General features: G+C 37.5%; 1 protein-coding gene across 1 annotated transcript in view; it reads right to left on the bottom strand.

The window, feature by feature from the left end:
* Positions 1-7,862: 7,862 nt before the first annotated feature.
* RAD54B (RAD54 homolog B (S. cerevisiae)) overlaps positions 7,863-19,672 on the bottom strand; it is a 94,122-nt gene continuing 82,312 nt past the window's right edge. Inside the window, exons 11-15 of the mRNA XM_012809563.2 lie at positions 17,652-17,827; positions 15,055-15,316; positions 13,521-13,587; positions 13,130-13,330; positions 7,863-8,080 (exon numbers count right to left, since the gene is read on the bottom strand). Coding sequence (XP_012665017.1) covers positions 7,863-8,080; positions 13,130-13,330; positions 13,521-13,587; positions 15,055-15,316; positions 17,652-17,827 — 924 coding nt within the window. The remainder of the gene's footprint in view (positions 8,081-13,129; positions 13,331-13,520; positions 13,588-15,054; positions 15,317-17,651; positions 17,828-19,672) is intronic.

Genomic DNA, 19,672 nt, shown 5'->3' with positions numbered 1-19,672 from the left:
CAAAATGCCTAGCTGATAGTAACAACCAGTGAATGATTTATCATCATTATCATCATTATTATAAGAAAGTGTGAAAATTAAGTGAATTCCATACAATTAGAAGCCAAATAAATGGGAAAATCCTGACTAGAACCTCCAGATCTTCTGATCCCAAGCCAAGGGCTCTAACCCTCATATTGCAGTGATGCTGACTTTCTATTTCTTTAATTAATATGAAAGTCCTAGTTCCCTTTGAATAGGCACAAAATGGTTACGAACGTGATTTTTTTAAAATGAAATTCTTTATAAGCCCAGAATTATACAAATGGTTAGGTACAATGGATATCCCTCAAAGACCTAATAACAACTTTTACCCCATTGCATGACAGAAGCAGTATTTTTGTAGTAATATCTCTCATAAAAACCAATTACATGAGATTTCTCTCTAAACTTTGAAATATCCTTCTTTTGCTGACCTTCAGCAAAATAAAACAATTTTCCATTATTTCTGTCAGGTGACAATGGAGCATGGACCAACCCAATGCAATTAGTGGAAATGATTTCTCATCTAGATTAAAGCAGTAACCAAGGCCTCATCTTTGCTGAAGATGAGCTGGGACTAATTCCCTTGACGTCTCACTGAGAAAGCTTCTGTGCAACAGAATACTGCACAATGTGATTTCCCATCTGGCCTTGTTGCTAAAGATTTGCGGATCAGGAGCTGGGGAGGACCAAAAGTGCCAAAGGTCTACTTAGCTACATAGTGAGTAGAGCCTCTGTGCCTTAGTCAGCCCAATGTAGGTGCCCTTAAAAATATTACCCTATAATTAAGACTCTCATTGAACACACACAATATTTCTACTTGAACAAGTAATCATTCTGGACTTGCTGTCCTATTGAATGTTAAATTACGTGTTAATTATTCCTTTGTCTGCAATGCTTTCTAAACAAGATCTCCTAAGGCTCTTCTACTCTTTGGAGGTTATTAACTTACTACATGGGAACTAAACACTGGCAGCGAGTGAGTTCCAAGACTAGAGGGGGAATTTCCAGGGTTTGCTTCCCAGAATTAACTTTATTAAAGGATCTAGGGAGTTTTATAAAAGGTTGCAGATCATTAGCAAGTAGCAGAAAAATCTACTGATTTCAATCCCATCTCAGTTTACAAGCATGAAAGCATTCTTTCTTGCTCATTATGTTTTTTAGGGGTCTCATTCCATAGCTAATGGTGGGATGTTGTGTATGGAAAACAAATGGACAGCAATCTTTGGCAGCTGGTCAACCCTCTGAATCATGTATTAATAGTTCTTTCCTAGGGTACAACCACAACTAAGAATTTTAGGTGATGATATATGTTTACATATGATGATACATGTAACTCATCTCAAGCCATTTTCTGGTTCTCATCTAATGGCCTTTGCCTGTCCCATACTCCCACTTGTTTCTGTAAAAAGATTAGACACCACTGGCCATACTTTAATTCAAGTCCCAAACAACCTGTTGAGCATCTACTCACTATGGGCCAGGCCCTTGGCCACTAGGGGAGAAACTGAGGTAGGAACATCCTTGGCATTTAAGATACAGAAAGAAGGACAGCGGGAATGGAGTAACGTTAGTGAGGGGGAGATGAGATTAGAAAGATAATGAAGCCAGATCATTTGGGGGCCTGAAAGTTGTTGTCAAATTTGGGGACTTATATTCCCAGTGAGAGAAGGTTGATTTTGGGGGGGAAGAGATAATACACGTTTTCATTTGGTAACTAATGAGCTGTCCAGTATACAGTATTTTGTTTTAGCAGCCCAAACAGATGAAAACAAAGGAGATAGTCTAAGTTCTAGCTGAGTCCAAAGGAGAACCAGGAGCTCCTTAAAGTAGGAGACGGTGACCAGCTCAGATCTGAGTACCAGCTCAGGGAGCAAATTCACCCTTCCTGCCTTTTTATTCTTTTCAGGCCCTCAACAGATTGGAGGAAACACACTCACATTGATTAGGATTATCTTTTTTAACTCAGTCTTCCTCTTTTGGAAAACCCCTCACAGACATATCTAGAAATTAAATACTCAGGAAGGATTTTAACTCTCAACTTTGAATTCTGACTTCATCCATATTACTACATAAACAATGCCATTGCATCTTGAGATAAAATTTTTAATAAAAAAGAATACATTAACATTGCAGATACAAGGGAATTTTTATGCTGTGGATACCTGTAATGTTTATACAAGTGTTAACCTATTCAAAAACATGGCTTCAATATTTTACTAATATTTCCTCCAAAAATAAAAATAAAGGAATTACTTATTTTGGTCTGCTTTGTCAGAATTTTATTATCTTCTTACTAAAAAGAAAATCTATAATTTTTTTAAAGATCTAAAAAAGTTGTAAAGATTAAATTATGCTTAACACCTCAGGTTTTCACAGAAGTGTAACAAATTCCAACAAATTGTTCCTGTCAATAAGGCTTCTTCCTCCCATGGTTTTTATCCTAAAAGCTGTATCCTGAATTGGTATTGATTTTTGTGGACAACAAAGCACCTTGGGGATGGAAGTTTGTAATGATTTGAAGCAAAGAACACAGGCTGGCTATAGAAGAATGCCACAGGAAACTGGTCTGAACCAAAAAAAAAAATCTGTATCATACAAGATAAAGGAAAATAATATCCCTTTGTATCAAGCCTTGTTGAATCTTTCCTTAAACACCAAAATAAAATATTTATGATCCTCCTCTAGGGCCCAATGTATGTATTAATTTGGGAACAACTCAGAAAAACAGCGCCATCTGCTGATTAACATATTATTTGCCAGAAACCAGTCAAGAATTTCAATCTTGCCAAGATAACAGATCCTTAAGACACTAAGTTGCCCAGGCAATGTGCCTGTAGGTCATGATTGCACCACTCAAATGAAATGCCAGCTAGGTTTTCTGATTTGCTCCTTTATCATACACCCTGTTAAATGGGTCAATAGTTTGTCCAGAAGTTTAATTCTGCAAATCTGAGCTGCTCATGTTTTAATTCAGTTAGTAATTCAATCCCAATAAGAATGTGATGGAGGCTCAGCGCCTGTGGCTCAAGTGGCTAAGGCGCCAGCCACATACACCTAAGGTGACAGGTTCGAACCTAGCCCGGGCCCACCAAACAACAATGACGGCTGCAACCAAAAAATAGCCAGGCGTTGTGGTGGACGCCTGTGGTCCCAGCTACTTGGGAGGTGGAGGCAGGAGACTTGCTTGAGCCTAGGAGCTGGAGGTTGCTGTGAGTTGCGATGCCATAGCACTCTACCCAGGGGGATAGCCTGAGGCTCTGTCTCAAAAAAAAAAAGAAAGAATGTGATGGAAAAGCATTTACCTCATCATTTAGAGTAAGAACATCATCACGTAAAGCTGTGTGAAAGGTGTATTTGGGTAATTAGAAATGAATTATGTATGTGACTTATTTTTTGTGTGTGTGACTTAAATTATTATCCATAGCACTGACAGCGTTTGTCAATTCACACAGCAGATTCATAGATCATGGAAGCAAAGAGGGAACAGTCTGTATGCTGCCAGAAGGCAAATAAAAACTGCCTGCTCTGCTTTCTACAGTGTTGAGAGCTCCATGATCAGCAATTGGCCCAGTAAATACCTTGAAACCGAGACCTCAGAGCCAGGAACAGGATCGAAATGGTTAAGAAAATAAAAGAGGCAAAGCAGGGCAGCCCCTATAGCTCAAAGGAGTAGGGCACTGGCCCCATATACCAGAGGTAGAGGGTTCAAACCCAGCCCCAGGCAAAAAATGCAAAAAAATAATAATAAAATAAAAAGAGGTAACCTCAGTCAATTAACTAAGTAGCTCTTTTGTACCAGGGACCATCCAAGGACCATACTAAAAAATGAAATCTTTACCCTCAGAATTCAACCTAATGGGAAAGAGTACCAGGTAAATAAGTAATTACAGACAATGTGTTAAGCGCTACATAGTAGAACTAGCTAAGCACTGGGAACATACAGAAGGGGGGAGGGAGAAGGAATTCTTATAAATTGAGCACCTGCCCCAAAAAGTTTTATACAGAGTGTCCACAAAGTTCATGTGCAATTTAAAATTCCACAAAACTTTATGGACACCCTGTGTATGTAACCCAGATATTAACTGAGGGCTCCTTAAAGTCTGGACTAAGTGAGTGTGAACCCCCATAAACCCTTCACTGGCTGAAGTTCAATGCCTTCCTCAATTCCCAGACAGCCTACCGTCTGTTGCATTTCTCAGCCTCTGGGCTCCTGTGTCCCATATGCTGCCTTTGTGCCATATCACATGGGCTCTCTCATAAAATTCAGCCTTGGCTCAGCACCTGTGTCTCAAGTGGCTAAGGCGCCAGCCACATACACCTAAGGTGGCAGGTTCGAATCCAGCCTGGGCCCACCAAACGACAATGATGGCTGCAACCAAAAAATAGCCAGGTGTTGTGGTGGGCATCTGTGGTCCCAGCTACTTGGGAGGCTGAGGCAGGAGACTTGCTTGAGCCCAGGAGTTGGGGGTTGCTGTGAGCTGTGATGCCATTGCACTCTACCCAGGGGAATAGCTTGAGGCTCTGTCTCAAAAAAAAAAAAAGAAAGAAGAAAAAAGATAAAACTCAGCCTCTTTTAAAATTTCTACTACAAAATCACTCACATGGAGTATATGTAAGATTATAGCCTTTCAGGAAGATTTCAGAGTGGAGCAGAGAGATAGAAGTGTACTACTTAGCAAACAACTTCATGGAGAACAGACATCTCTGCTATTGAAATAGTCCCAGCACTCTTACCTATGGAGCTGGAATGGTCCTTCACAGGGCTGTCTCTAGTTGAGGTAAGGGTGTTCGGTCTTTGACCCTGTATCCACAAGTCTGAATGCCACCCTAACCTTGGGTGAGGCAGCTCCTTTCAGGTGAGGGCTTTTCTTGGGGAGGAATGTGGCTGAGTGGTCAGCAAGCAATGCTTCTGGCAGCTGGGGAAAGCAACACCTTTATCCTGAGGGAAGCAATCTGGGCAACACTACAGTTAAGATGGACAACAAAATTGCCTGTCCCTTATTAATTTTTTTTAAGGATTTTATGCCTGAGAATAGATGATTAAAGATAGACAGTGAAAGTTTTAATTAGAGTCCAGCCTGGGCAACACAGCAAGACCCTGTCTCTTAAAAAAAGTTACATGGAACCTTACACCTGGGGCCAAGAAACAAAATTTGTACTTATTATTATTTGGTCTCAAACTGCCTGTTCATGAATCACAGATGTACAAATGCCCAGGTATGGCACTACAACTTGAAAGAACACATACTTGATGATACATAATTACGTCTTTACTTAATATTTCAAGACAACACAGCCATACCCCATTTTATTGCATTTCCCAGATGTGTTTTTTGCAATTTGAAGATTTATGGCAACCCTGCATCAAGCAATTCAATTGGCACCACTATCCCAACATTTCCCAGTTTGTACCTGTCACTAATGTTAGTAATTCGTGCAATATTTTAAACTTTCTCATCATTATTGTATCTGTTATCAACAATCTTTGATGTTACTACTGTAATTGTTTGGGGGCACAAAGAACCGCACGCATATGAAATGGCAACCTTGATAAACACTTTGTACGTTCTGAGTTCTGACTCCTTTGTCATCCAGTAATTTACCCCCTTCCCCCGCTTCAGATCTCTCTATTCCCTGAGACACAGAAATATTGAAGTCAGTCCAATTAATAACCCTAAAATACCCAGTAAGTGTTCAAGTGAAAGGAAGAGCCATGCATCACTCACTTTAAATTAAAACCTGGAAATGATTAAGCTTAGTGAAGAAGGGGCGTCAAAAGTCAAGAAAGGCTAAAAGCTAGGCCTCTTGCATCTGTCAGCCAAATTATGAATGCAAAAAAGTTCTTAAAGGAAATTAAAAGTGCTACTCCAGTGAACACTTGAATGGTAAGAAAGTGAAACAGCCTTATTGTTGACATGTATTTAGTGGTCTGGACAAATCAAACCAGCCACAGCATTCCCTATGCCAAAGCTTAATCCAGAACAAGTCCCTAACTCTTCAGTTCTATGAAAGCTGAGATAGATAAGAATTAGAAGCGGAACCTGAAAATGTGACTGAATTGCTGTAATCTCATGATCAAACTTGAACAGTGGAGGAGCTGTATCTTATAGCAGAGATATCCTAGCTGTATCCTACAGAAGAGCAAAGAAAGTATTAATAGTTTCTTGAGATGGAATCTACTCCTGGTGAAGACGCTGTGAACATCTTGAAATGACAACAAAGGATTTAAAATATTCTGTAAAGTTAGTTGATAAAGCAGCAGCAGGTTTTGAAAGCATTGACTATAATTTCAAAAGAAGTTTTTCTGTGGATAAAATGCTGCCAAATAGCATCACATACTACAGAGAAACCTTTAAAGGAAGAGTCAATTGATGTGGCAAATGTCATTGTTATTTTAGAAATTGCCATAGCCACCCCCACCATCAGCAACTACTATCCCAATCAGTTTTAGCAGCCATCAACACTGAGGCAAGATCTTCCACCAGCAGAAAGATTAGGACTCACTGAAGACTTAGATTATTGTTATTATTTTATTGTTATCAATAAAATATTTTTAAATTAAGATATGTACATTTGTTTTTAGCATAATGCTATGTACACACTTAATATGCTATAGGGTAACCATAACTTACATATGCACTGAGAAACCAAAAAAATTATGTAACTCACTTTACTGCAGTATTTGTTTTATTGCAGTGGTCTGGAACCAAACCCACAGCATCTCCTAGGTATGCCCCTATTCTCCATAAGAGAAATTTTCCTGAAGGGAAGCAAAAGCTGCTTACAGAAGCCCCAGTTGGAGATCAAATGAGTAGCTCCTTTTTCTTTGCAGTCTTCAGTCTTCTGAAGCTTGCTTTGTGCATTAAAACTCTTTTAATGTTGACAATCTCTCAAACGATGATAGTTGACCTTTATTTGGTGTATAAACAATATTTGGTGGGTATGGCTTCGTAAACTGCATGTCACTCTCCCTTGAATCTGAGGTCCAGACCAGGAACTAGTGCTCTAAAGTGTCTCGAAGCCCTGCATCTCCTGCCCCACCCTACTGACTATTCTCAAACAGCCCTCTAACAACTATTATACTCATCATCCTTAGCATATCCAATCCTAGCCTCTGATTCTCTCTCCCTCTTTGGCTAGAGTTTAAATTTGTCTCCTTTTTTCAGTTTTTCCATTTTCTCACACCTATGTCCCCAGATTAGAGTTCTCAAGGGCAGAAACTCAGTATTTTACCTTTTCAGATTACTTATAAAAATTTCTCAGTAGATACTTAATAAAGGTAATTTAATCATGAAATTAAACATTTATATGATAGAAGCAAGTCTTTAAAGTTTCATTTTCAACATTTAAGTATATAAAAAATTAAGCAACTCAAACAAATTTGACCATTATATTAAAATTATGGGGGGTTTTGTAGGGTTTTTTTGTTTGTTTCTTTGTTTTGAGACAGAGTCTCAAGCTGTCACCCTGGGTAGAGTGCTGTGGCATCACAACTCACAGCAACCTCAAACTCTTGGGCTCAAGTGATTCTCCTCTCCCAAGTAGCTGGGACTACAGGCGCCCGTCACAATACCTGGCTATTTCTTTTGTTATTGTTGTTGCAGTTGCCATTGTTGTTTTAGCTGGCCCAGGCCAGGTTCAAACGCGCCAGCCTTGGTGTATGTGGCCAGCTCCCTACCCACTGAGCTACAGATGCTGCCCCAAAATTATGGTATATTATACAACAAAATACATTATTATAATTTAAATAATTATATTGTTTTTCAAAAATTATACTTAATTACTACATTAGTTTTTTAAACAGAAGCAAGAGAATGTCATGAAGTCATCATCTTTCATTATTTGGCAGCAGCTTGATTGGTTATATTCTGAAAAAAGAATGACACATTTTCTCTTATTCTTTGAAGAAAAGGATCTGTAAGATTTAAGTGATCTCCAGGAAAATGTTTCCATTGCTTCAGCTGGGACATAGAAAGAGGTTTCATGGAGTCAGATTTTTGGTGATGTGGATCAAGTTGACGATGGGTAGAGACAGTGAATTTTTCCCATGTATCACCTGAAATAAGTAAAACAATAAGAAAATCCTTACGCCAACCAATATTGCTATATATGCAACACTTTTCTGTTATGACAATGAGTTTATGTAATTTATTACATTTGATCACCATGGTTCAAGCTAAAACAAATTTAGTTCATTCATTCTTCTACAAATACAGCAGAACCTTCATAGAGACCACTTCCCTACTTTCAGCATGTCTTTAAGGTGACCAAAAATTTTCAGACTAGATATATACTACATGTATGTATCAGTACAGTAGGCATAGTTCACCACCTCCATGTAATGACCAGTTTGTTGCAGTCCTGTAGGTGGTCAATTTACAGAGGTCTACTGTATTTGTAAATTGTTTACTATGTGCTGATTTAAGCACTAGAGGCAAAAATGGTAAGCAAATATAGGCATGATCCCTGATTTTAAGGACCTTACTGTCTAGTGGAAGCTAAATATATCAAACAAGTAATCATCCAATATTATCCATTACCTAAACCTGTGGGGCCAACATGTTTCCAAATTCAGAACATAATTGGACCAATCTGGGTTAGCAGTCCATAATCAAACTCCTTAAGATTCTGCAGCAAATCATGTGACTAGTCTTATAAAATGGGTTAAATAAAAAATACTGGAAAATTCACAATAATTTAAGTAAGGTTTTGCCACCAAATAATTTTGTTGTAAATTTATGAAAGAACCCCCCCAAAAAATATAAATAAAAAATAAAAACCTTTTGGTCTTTTAGCCTTCCAGATTTAAGAACTGAAGATAAGGGGGTGTGGAACTGTAATACAGAGGTCTGAAGGAAAGATATAAGAGCCTATGCCACATAAGACAAGAGAAGCAACCTGGTCTGGAAGGAAAGTGAAGGGCTCCCTAGGAAATGTTCTATTAAGATCTGAAAGATGAGGAGGCAAGAAGTAGATGAGAAGAGAGGTAAAACATCCCAGGATAACTATGTACAAAGGCCATGAAAAGGAAGGATCATTGGCACAGTTAAGGAAGGGATAGGAGCCTAATGCAATTAGAATCTACAGCACAAAGCATAGAATAATCCAAGAGAAAAGAGGAAAGCAAGCTAAAGCAAGTCTTCAGGGACTGGATTATGTAAAACATGAAGAGCAGAGACAAGTCTTCTTCCATTTCTCTGTCCTTCAGGGTACTTAGTCACACTTCTCAGCTACCCTTAGATGCGGTTTGGCCTAGAGAATGTGACTACATCACTTCCACATCTGGACCATAATCATTCCCCAAACTACACAATTTTCTACTTTTTCTTTTCTTTCACTGCTGGCTGGCAAATGCAAGAGATCCAAGCAGAGGACTCTAAGGCTCAAGAGGATAGAAAAGCCCAAAGTGGAAGAAGTCTGGATCTCCAAATTACCTACGAAAGGTTGTCTACTACATGCTGAGAATGACCTTGTGTATGAGTGAGAAACATATTTCTACTGTGGTAGGCCACTGTACTCTTTTAGCTTCTTGTGCAGCATTTAGCCTACTCTAACTTGCCACTTTAAATTTTAGTATTTACCTTAAGAGCAAGAGGAAGATTGAAATTTTTTTTAATTATGAAATTTCAAATAAATATAAAAGTTGATAAAATAGAAATAAAGAACCTGTAGATATCCCCACCATTAATAACTATCAACTAACAGCCCATTTTGTTTTAATTAGACCCACACACTTTGTTTCCTTATTATTTTGCAATAAATACATAGCATGTATCCTTACTCATAATCTGCATTTCTAAAAGGTAAAAACATTTTTGAAATTTTACCAGACCTAAAAAAAAAAAAAAAATGAAGACATTTCTTAACATCATCAAATTCTATCAGTGTTCCTATCATTAAGGTTCTTTTTTTTGGGGGGAGACAGCTTCAAGCTGCCACCTTGGGTAGAGTGCTGTAGTATCACAGCTCACAGCAACCTCCAACTCCTGGGCTCAAGCGATTCTCCTGCCTCCACCTCCCAAGTAGGTGGGACTACAGGTGCCCGCCACAACACCCAGCTATTTTTTGGTTGCAGCTGTCATTGTTGTTTGGCAGGTCCAGGCTGGATTCAAACCCGCCAGCTCAGGTGTATGTGGCTGTCACTTTAGGCGCTAAGCCATTAAGGTTTTAAGAAAAGGGATGACAAGCTTGCTTTAAAAATCTAAGAGATAGGCTCGGCGCCTATAGCTCACCCGGCTAAGGCGCCAGCCACGTACACCTAAGGTGGTGGGTTCGAATCCCCAGCCCGGACCCGCCAAACAACAATGACAGCTGCAACCAAAAAAAATAGCCGGGCGCTGTGGCGGGCGCCTGTGGTCCCAGCTACTTGGGAGGCGGAGGCAGGAGACTCGCTTGAGCCCAGGAGTTGGAGGTTGCTGTGAGCTGTAATGCCACGGCACTCTACCCAGGGGGACAGCTTGAGGCTCTGTCTCAAAAAAAAAAAAAAAATCTAAGAGATAGGAGAGTAGTAATACCTTCAAAGTACTGACCATACACATACTCACAAAAAAAATTCTATCAACTAGAATTGCACATCCAACAATGATAGCATTTAGGAGGCAGAAAAAAACAAATATACTGAAAAATCAAAGACTGAGAGAGTTGGTTACTATAAGCCCTTGTTAAAAAAAAAATTAAAAGACAGTAGAAATGAATCAAAATATATCAATAATTATAAATGTAAGGAGACAAAATGTTCTAGTTAAAACACATTCTTGGACTAGACAAAAAATTTTACACTGTTGACAAGAAAGATACTTAAAACGTTAAGAACACAGATTTAAGGAAGGTAAAAGAATGGAAAAAGACAGACTAGACAAACAAATACTTACAATAAGAAAACTAGCATAATATATTAACTTTAGACAAAATTAAAGCAGAAGACATTAGGGATGAAGCAACCTCTACGTAAGAATAAAATAAATAAACCCATAAAGAAAAATACTCCACAAGAAAGATGTAAAATATATAAAGTAAAAAATGACAGCTACAATAAAATCTGACAAAAAATAGGAAGAAATGCTTCACATAAAGGAAATATGGCTCTAACCATAAGAAAAAATGCTCAACTTCACTTATAATAATAATAAAACAAAAAAAAAAAAGGAAAGCAAATTAAAACTATACCAATATACTATTTTCTTAATAGCAGACTAGCAAAAATCCAAACATTTGGCAGCACCTGTGGCTCAAGCAGTAGGGCACCGACCCCATACACTGGAGGTGGCAGGTTCAAACCCAGCCCCAACAACAACAACAAAAAAATTCAACCATTTGATAATCCTCTAAACTGGGCAAGGATACGGGGAAATAAATATTTTAGTATGTTTTTGGTGGGTTATGATTTGATACAATATCCAAGAGAGAGTATTTTGGCAATAGCTATCAAAATTACAACACACATATTCTCTGCTTCAGCCACACCCATCATTTACCTTAGAAATACACTTAAACATATGGAAAAAGATGTATAAACTAAATTAGTAAAGTTTCAAATCTGTAAAATAAGAAAAAGTGGATTACATAACAAAATTTGACTAATATGACAGAATTCTAAACTCAGCAATTAAGAAAATACACAATTTTCATGCGCAAAAGAAATATTTACAGAAAATGACCACATACTAAACTATATACTAAGTCTCCATGGTTACCAAAGAATCCAAATCATGCACATCATATTTCTGACTATAAAACACTAGCTAAAACTCAATAATAAGAACTAAAATACATTTAAAACTATACTTTTAAATAATTCTTGAGTCCAAAAAGAAATCACAATGAAAAATACAAAATATTTCTGAATAATGAAAGATTATCAAAATTATGAGGTTCAGCTTAGAGAAACATTTATAATCTTAAATACCCATTTTTGATAAGACTGAAAATGATTAAGCTAAGTAATAAATTTAAAAATCAGAGATAGAACATTAGAGTAAATACAAGGAAAAAAGAGAAAATAAATTATTAAAACAAAAAACATTTGATTAAGAGGACTAAATGTCAATCAATTTTTTTAAATTACAAAAATGGCATAGAGAAAACCTAAAACATTTATCTAACATTTAACAGTTAATCACTACAAATTAAAAAATGTGTTTTAATAAATGTCTATGTATTATAACTACTATGTTGTAATAATCATATATTATTGTTCATGATTACATTTATTAATTGTATGTGATATCTTTTACAAATATGTAAAATTTACATAAAATACAAATTCTTCCATGTCATTCTTCTAATTTCTTAAACCTATCTTAATATAAAATTTATCAAGTAACTTACAACTACCGGATTTTGCTTGCTCAAGTCCTCTTGAACTAGTTCCTTTCTGAATTGTGCCTAATTCTGAATGTGGACATTTTCAGCTTTACTAAAGCAGCACTAACAGTTACATCAAATACTGAGAAGTACAGAGGCTCATGTTAAGTGCCTCATTATGAATAACTCTAGGAGTACTCTGTCAAAGTATGTCTTTTGTGAAAGAGAAATAAAGACTAAAAACACAGGTGGCACCTGTGGCTCAGTGGATAGGGCACTGGCCCCATATACCGAGGGTGGCAGGTTCAAACCCAGCCCCGGTCAAAACTGCAACAACAAAAAAATAGCCGGGCGTTGTGGCGGGAGCCTGTAGTCCCAGCTACTTGGGAAGCTGAGGCAAGAGAATCACCAGGAGTTGGAGGTTGCTGTGAGCTGTGTGATGCCACAGCACTCTACTGAGGCTACTGAGGGTGATAAAGTGAGACTTTGTCTCTACAAAAAAAAACAAAAAGACTAAAAACACTTTTCTAACTCCAAAGCCTTATACCAGAATTTGAAAGATTTCCCTAAATAAGTTAAATTTTTGACAACTGATTCAGAGATAAGAAGCTAAATTGAGAGAATAGGGAAGGTTCTACTGAATATTTTCTCAAATATGTACCTAGCATATTTTACCCTGTGATCTGAGGCAAAAAGAAAACCAATATATACAGATAGTTAAGTATTTAAAAGTTATTCTTCATTTAAATACCAAAGAGAGATAAATTAACTTTACTATTTTAATGATTAAAATACAACTAACCTGTATGATCTTTTTCTCCTGTGCACTCACAGTCAAGCAGGTCATGAGTTACACAACGTGAACTTTCATGTAATGTAAACAAATTTTTAAGTTCTTCTACAGAAAACTGAATATGTTCAGATGTCTTGGTTAGGTCTATAACTGCCCCAGAAAGACCCTGCTTACTAATCTGCCTCTGATAGATTTTTTCTTCTATCGTGCCTGCAGAGAAAACATTCATTAGATTTCCTTCAGATATTTATATCCATTATTTTTGTACAGTAAAACATGTTTATTAGCATACTAGTTAACAAAATAACATATTCTTGACATTAAATCATAGACTAACAAAAACCTTTTGAAAAAATTATTCAAAGAATATGCATTTTTTGTCACACTGAAGGGTTATTACCTGTGGTTAGGAGTCGGTAAATATGTACAGGATGTTTCTGACCATCTCTCCATACTCTAGACATTGCCTATAGAAAAAAGTGAGTATTATGAGAGTACAGTTAAAGCTGATGGCCCTTTTTGTATAAGGAATTTTTAGTAATATATTTTAAGATTAGGAATTCTAGATTTTACTTATAGCTTTGAAAAAAAATATCCCAGGCATATCCAAGCAGGCACCACTTCATATTTTTTCCTGGCATAATGAAAGAGATGAACACTCACCGTGGTGTTATAAAATAACTGTAGGGGTGGCATCCAACAATGAGAGGGTATAGCTTCATCAAAAAATGGAACAGTAAGTTTGTGTATGAAGTACACAAAGAACCAAGTGTAGCGTAAGCAAGGAGAGTTCACTCGGGTCTAAATAGCTAATAATTCACCCCTGAAAAGTCCCTAGGTTATCTGCAATCAGCTTAGGCTTAAGGGTTTATCAATGATACTATGCAGTAAAGTGCTAATGTGCAAACCCTGCACTGCCCAAAGAAAAGTCTGGCCTTCAACTAGCTTCTAAGAAATCATCTCTAAGGCACTGGAATATCCTGTCTGACAAGAGTATCTTTGTACACCTGGGTCTTGGGCCACACCTGATAGTTTATGTTAACAATGTAATATACTTGGGGAAACTGGGCAAGGTAGTAACAGCTTGACCACTGGAAGGACTGGAGACTGAGTACCTAAGTACCTAAGCACCTGAGTCATGCAGGTGCTCTAGGCTTAACAGGACTGACCACAAACAAAAACTCTAGACACCAAGACTTGAGTAAACTTCCCTGGTTAACAATACTCCATATGTATTGTCATGTTCACCAATGCTGGGAGTATTAAGGGTTGTCCATACAACAACACTGAGAAAGAACAACTAATTGGAAGCTTATGCCTTGTCTCTCCTGGACTCTGTCTGCCCTTTTTACCTTTTTCCTTTGCTGAATTTAATATCCTTTACTGTAATATACCTGGCAGTAGAGCTGCTTTTCTCATTTCGGTGAGTCATTCTAGTGAATTATTCAACCTGAAGGTTGGTTGTCTTGAGATCCCCTAACATAGATACCAAATGAGGTCCAAATCTATACAGGTAGAAATTTCAAAATACATACAGATAGACCATACTCTAAAGAAAACTAAAGGCTTCTTTTAAAATATTTCCTGTACAAACATTGATTGTAGCATATATAACACTTCACTGCTGATCTCAAGCACTTGAAGGCCTAAGTATGCAATGAACAAGAGGGCCTACAGACCTACAGGTTTGGGTATAAATCCCAGCTCTGCCTCTTACAAGTTGCAAGCTGAGAACAAGCTTCCATATCTTCATCTGAAAATGGGAATATTAATAATGATCTTTGCAGAGTTGCTATGAAGATTAAATAGAGAAAAAGCACTTAGCAGAGTGCCTGATACAAAATGAAGCCTCAATATTCCACAGGTATATCTCATCATCATATTTGTATCCCTAGGCATTCAATAAAGTCTATTTAATGCACAAATACTCCTACCTGTATATCAGTGGCTGGATTCCAATCAATGTCATAGAGAATTAAGTGAGATCCTCCAATAAGATTAAGCCCCACACCACCAGCTTTTGAACTTAACAAAAAAATAAAATCAGAAGAGTGTTTACTATTAAAGCCATCAACAATATGCTGCCTTTGAACAATTGGTGTTTGTCCATCAAGTCTTGTATAAGTATATCCATGACGCTTGCATACTTCTTGTAAAATATTCAAAGTTTGTGTATAGTTGGATACCAACACCACCCTGTCAATCAAAAAGAAAGATTCTTGATATATAATTTAAAGACAATATTAGATTTTTTTAGTTGAAGGACAATACAACATTATTATCATTTATATTTAAAGAACATGCAAAAGTGACATTATACAATTGAAACACAAGTACTTTTTCACATTCAATCTCAAAGTCAGTATCTAAACTTCCGGTTTTAAAATAGTAAAGACCTTCTTTCCTTCATCTCTCTAAAGTCACCCTAAAAACAAAAGAATGTAATACAACAGAAATATAAATTCTGTCTTTGATAAAACAAGGAGACATTTACATATGAAAACAAAGAGAGAAAAATGAAAACAGTGACCTGCTTAGGAATATAGAGAAAGTGAAGTCTAAGTCCCCAGAGAAGGGAATTTCAATAAGAAACATGTACAAGTTCATCCACACCACAGAATCTCACTAAGATGACTCAGAAGGAAGATGTTTAGACTGGTATCATTATGTAGGTCACTACAGAAGTTTTGAGACAGATTGTGTTATGGCCATTAATTCACTTCCAAAAAATAGTTGACAGTGGCCTTTCCGATTCATCTGTGCAAGTTTCAACTTGCTGAGCTTGTTGGTGTTGCTAGGAGGGCTTCATTTGTTTCTGTCCATGCAGATTTTATGTTGATTTTTTGTGTATCTTGAAACTTTTGTAAGGACCCATGTACAGCAGCACTGGTAAGTAGAACCCAGGCCCTCCACCTATGCAACCAATTGACTTTTCATTCTCAAATAGAACATTTATTCTCTAGAAGTAAACTTCTCTGGAAGTAAACCAAAGAAATATATTCCAGGGGACTGTAGAAGGCAGGATATAGAGACAAATCAAAATGAAAATCTGGGCCAGAGGTGGTGCATGCCTGCAGTCTCAGCCATTCAGGAGGCTGATGCAGAAAGATTGCTTGAGCCTAAGAGTTGGAGTCCAGCCTGGACAGCATAGCAAAACCTTGTCCAAAATATTTTTTACACTTAAAAACTGAAGTTGCTGTGAGCTATGACACCATAGCACTCTACCAAGGGTGACAAAGTGAAACTCTGTCTCAAAAAAAAAAAAACAGAGCTACAAAAAAACATGAAAGCCTAAATACTGGATGGTAAGATCTTAGCCCCCTTTTTCTGACATCTTCCAGTACTAGCAGCCAGGCACCCCTATCACATCCTAGCCCAGGAAGGTTATTATTAAAGGATTCATCCATGGGAAAACTTGAATGACTCCAGAGAAGCCAGCTTGCTGATTGATTACCCAGTGATGGTCACCAGTCAACAAACCCTTCCTATGCATACAGAGTGTTCAATTAACGTTTTTCTGCTTCATTCTTAAATATAGATACTAAGGAATACCAACTGTTTAAGGTAAGCCTCAACATAAAAAGTAGAAACCAAAATAAATAGTAAAGAAGAAAGCTGAATTAAAACAAGGGAAAAAACAGAAGACAACTTTAAGAAACAATGTTTTTAAGGCCAGGTACAGTGGCTCACGCCGGTAAGCCTAGCACTCTGGGAGGCTGAGGTGGTGGATTGCTTGAGGTCAGGAGGTAAATGTGTCCTGGTCGCTCTCCCTGGCAATGTAGAGCTAAATTTCCCATCAGTATAACTGGAATCCATGTATTACTTAACTAGTGGCCTGGTAAACCAAATAAAGAGTTTGGGCTTCAAAAAAAAAAAAAGAAAGAAAGAAAATCAATAGAGTTTAATGACCAACAATGTTGGGTAAGTGAAGAAGAAAAGTGAGTCTAGAGTAACTTCCAGAAGTCTTTCTCTCTTTACAGTGCAATTCATCAAGCCAAGGAATAACAGGAAAAAATCAGGCTTGCAATGACAAAACAATGATGATGCTTTTGAATATGTGAAACTTGAAGTCCTACAGGACACTGAGATAAGATTTAGATGTCAATCAGAAATAAGGATGTGGAAATTAGAAGAAAGGACTGGACTACATACAGATGGGGGGTCACTTGTGAAGGGTACTGAGAGCGAGAAGATTAAAGAAAAAACCCTAATGTGTATCAAGATTTAAGAAACAGCAAAAGAAGAAAGGGATTCTCAAAAAGATTGAGAAACAAGTTGTGTTATATATCAAAAGACAACAGTATATACTAAATGTAATGTATATATATTATGCACTTTTCTTAAATAAAAATAAAAACTTATAGACACATTGTTAATTATAATTGTATAAAATACTGGAAGCTGAACTAACCATGTTTCCAAAGAATAAAACAACTTATGTTTTCTTATTTTAAAAGGGAGGGGGAAGTAAGAACATATTGTAAATGAAAATTCCATGAGCATTTATAAGAAATTTATTATACTGATTTACTTTTCAGTAGGTCGAAGGTCGTGGATAACTGCTAAGAGCTTTAACAGCACCTGTAGTTTTCCTGACTCCATTTCAGTAAACTGGAGAGGGTTGTAATCAGCCGGAAACACATTTAACAAACCTTCATATAGACGCCTTTCTTCATTTTCATCACAAGTTGAGCTACATTCTTTTTCCTATTCAAAATAATGATTGTTAATACTAGCTCGTGTTTGTTCTTTTAATTTGGAGAAAAAATGCTAAAATTGGAGGGAGAAAAAGATAAAAATTAATAGCTACCTGAACAGTCAAAGCTAACTGCTACGTAAATCTTTACAGGTCATAATTTGATCATTTTTGAAGACTAACATGTATCCTGTTTCTTACAAAGCAGTTCTAACACAGTCTCCTGATGCTTGCTACATTCACCCTACAAGTGCAGCATTATACATGTGTAACTATGGGGTTTGCAGGTAGACAAAGAGAGGGAAACAAAAGGCATAAAACCCTGACATTCTGCATTGTTGATACCTCTTTTTCTCTTTTACTCTCTCTCCTTTCTTCCCTATTACTTTTCTCTCCTGATTTGTGAGCTTCATATACTTCCAGGTGACATTCAAAAACAAGCATTAACAGTTCACTTAATCAGTTTCTTCTGTAAGAACAATTTCACCAGTAAGTTAAAAGAGAAAATTTTTCTTATACAATGTTTTATTTTATCAATAGTTGTAGCATAAATTTATTCTAAGGTGATTATCAGCCCTCTAAAATTCACTCTCCAAAACTGCCTAGCTGACATGTAACATATAACTAGAGATTAGAGTTATTAAAAACTCTATTATCTTTTATGCTAAATTTCTTAAACTGTGTAGGTCCACTCATACGTGGCTTTTACTAAAAATTATACCCAGGAGAGTGGTCCCTGTGGCTCAGTGAGTAGGTGCCAGTGCCAGCCCCATATACCGAGGGTGGTGGGTTCAAACCCAGCCCCAGCCAAACCGCAACAAAAAAATAGTGGGGCATTGTGGCGGACACCTGTAGTCCCAGCTACTCGGGAGGCTGAAGCAAAAGAATCACCTAAGCCCAAGAGCTGGAGGTTGCTGTGAGCTGTGATGCCACAGCACTCTACTGACGGTGACAAAGTCACCCTGTCTCTTTAAAAAAAATGATACCCAGGCTCAGAGCCTGTAGCTCAGTGATTAGGGCACCAGCCATAGGCACTGGGGCCGGGGGGTTCAAACTCAGCCAGGGCCTGCTAAACAACAACGACAATAATAATAATAAATAGCCAGGCATTGTGGCGGGCGCCTGTAGTCCCAGCTACTTAGGAGGCTGAGGCAAGAGAATCGCTTAAGCCCAAGAGTTTGAGGTTGCTATGAGCTGTGATGCCACAGCACTCTACCGAGGGTGACATAGTAAGACGCTGTCTCAAAAAAAAAAAAAAAGAAAGAAGGAAATTACAACCAATGTGCCTACCTCTCCTTCTATCTCCTCTGCTCTGCCATCCCTAAGACAGTAAGACCAACCTCTCGTCTTCCTCCTCAGCCTCTTTAATGTGAAGGTCTCTTTGTGATGATGTACTTCCACTTACTTTTTTTTTTTTTTTAATATAAAAGTATAGGGCGGCACCTGTGGCTTAGTGAGTAGGGTGCTGGCCCCATATACCAAGGGTGGTGGGTTTGAACCCAGCCCCGGCCAAACTGCAACAAAAAAAAATAGCCAGGCGTTGTGGCAGGTGCCTGTCATCCCAACTACTCAGAAGGCTGAGGCAAGAGAATCGCCTAAGCCCAAAAGCTGGAGGTTGCTGTAAGTTGTGATGCTACAGCACTCTACCAAGAGCAACAAAGTGAAACTCTGTCTCTAAAAATAAATAAATAAATAAAATATATATATAAAAGTATAAGTTTATTTTATATTAGAGAAAGTGAAGAGAATGGAAGGAAGAGATGAGAAAAAGAGAGAAGAAAACAGAGAGCAGGGAGGAGAAAAGGAAGATGGGGGGAGAAAAGGATACTTCCACTTACTTAACAATAAATAAATTT

The sequence above is a fragment of the Otolemur garnettii genome, unplaced genomic scaffold (genome assembly GCF_000181295.1).
Source record: "Otolemur garnettii isolate 467f Iridium unplaced genomic scaffold, OtoGar3 scaffold00004, whole genome shotgun sequence".
Classification (NCBI taxonomy): Eukaryota; Metazoa; Chordata; class Mammalia; order Primates; family Galagidae; genus Otolemur; species Otolemur garnettii.
Note: the sequence above shows the minus strand (reverse complement) of the source record. Positions and strands in the feature narration are given on the sequence as shown.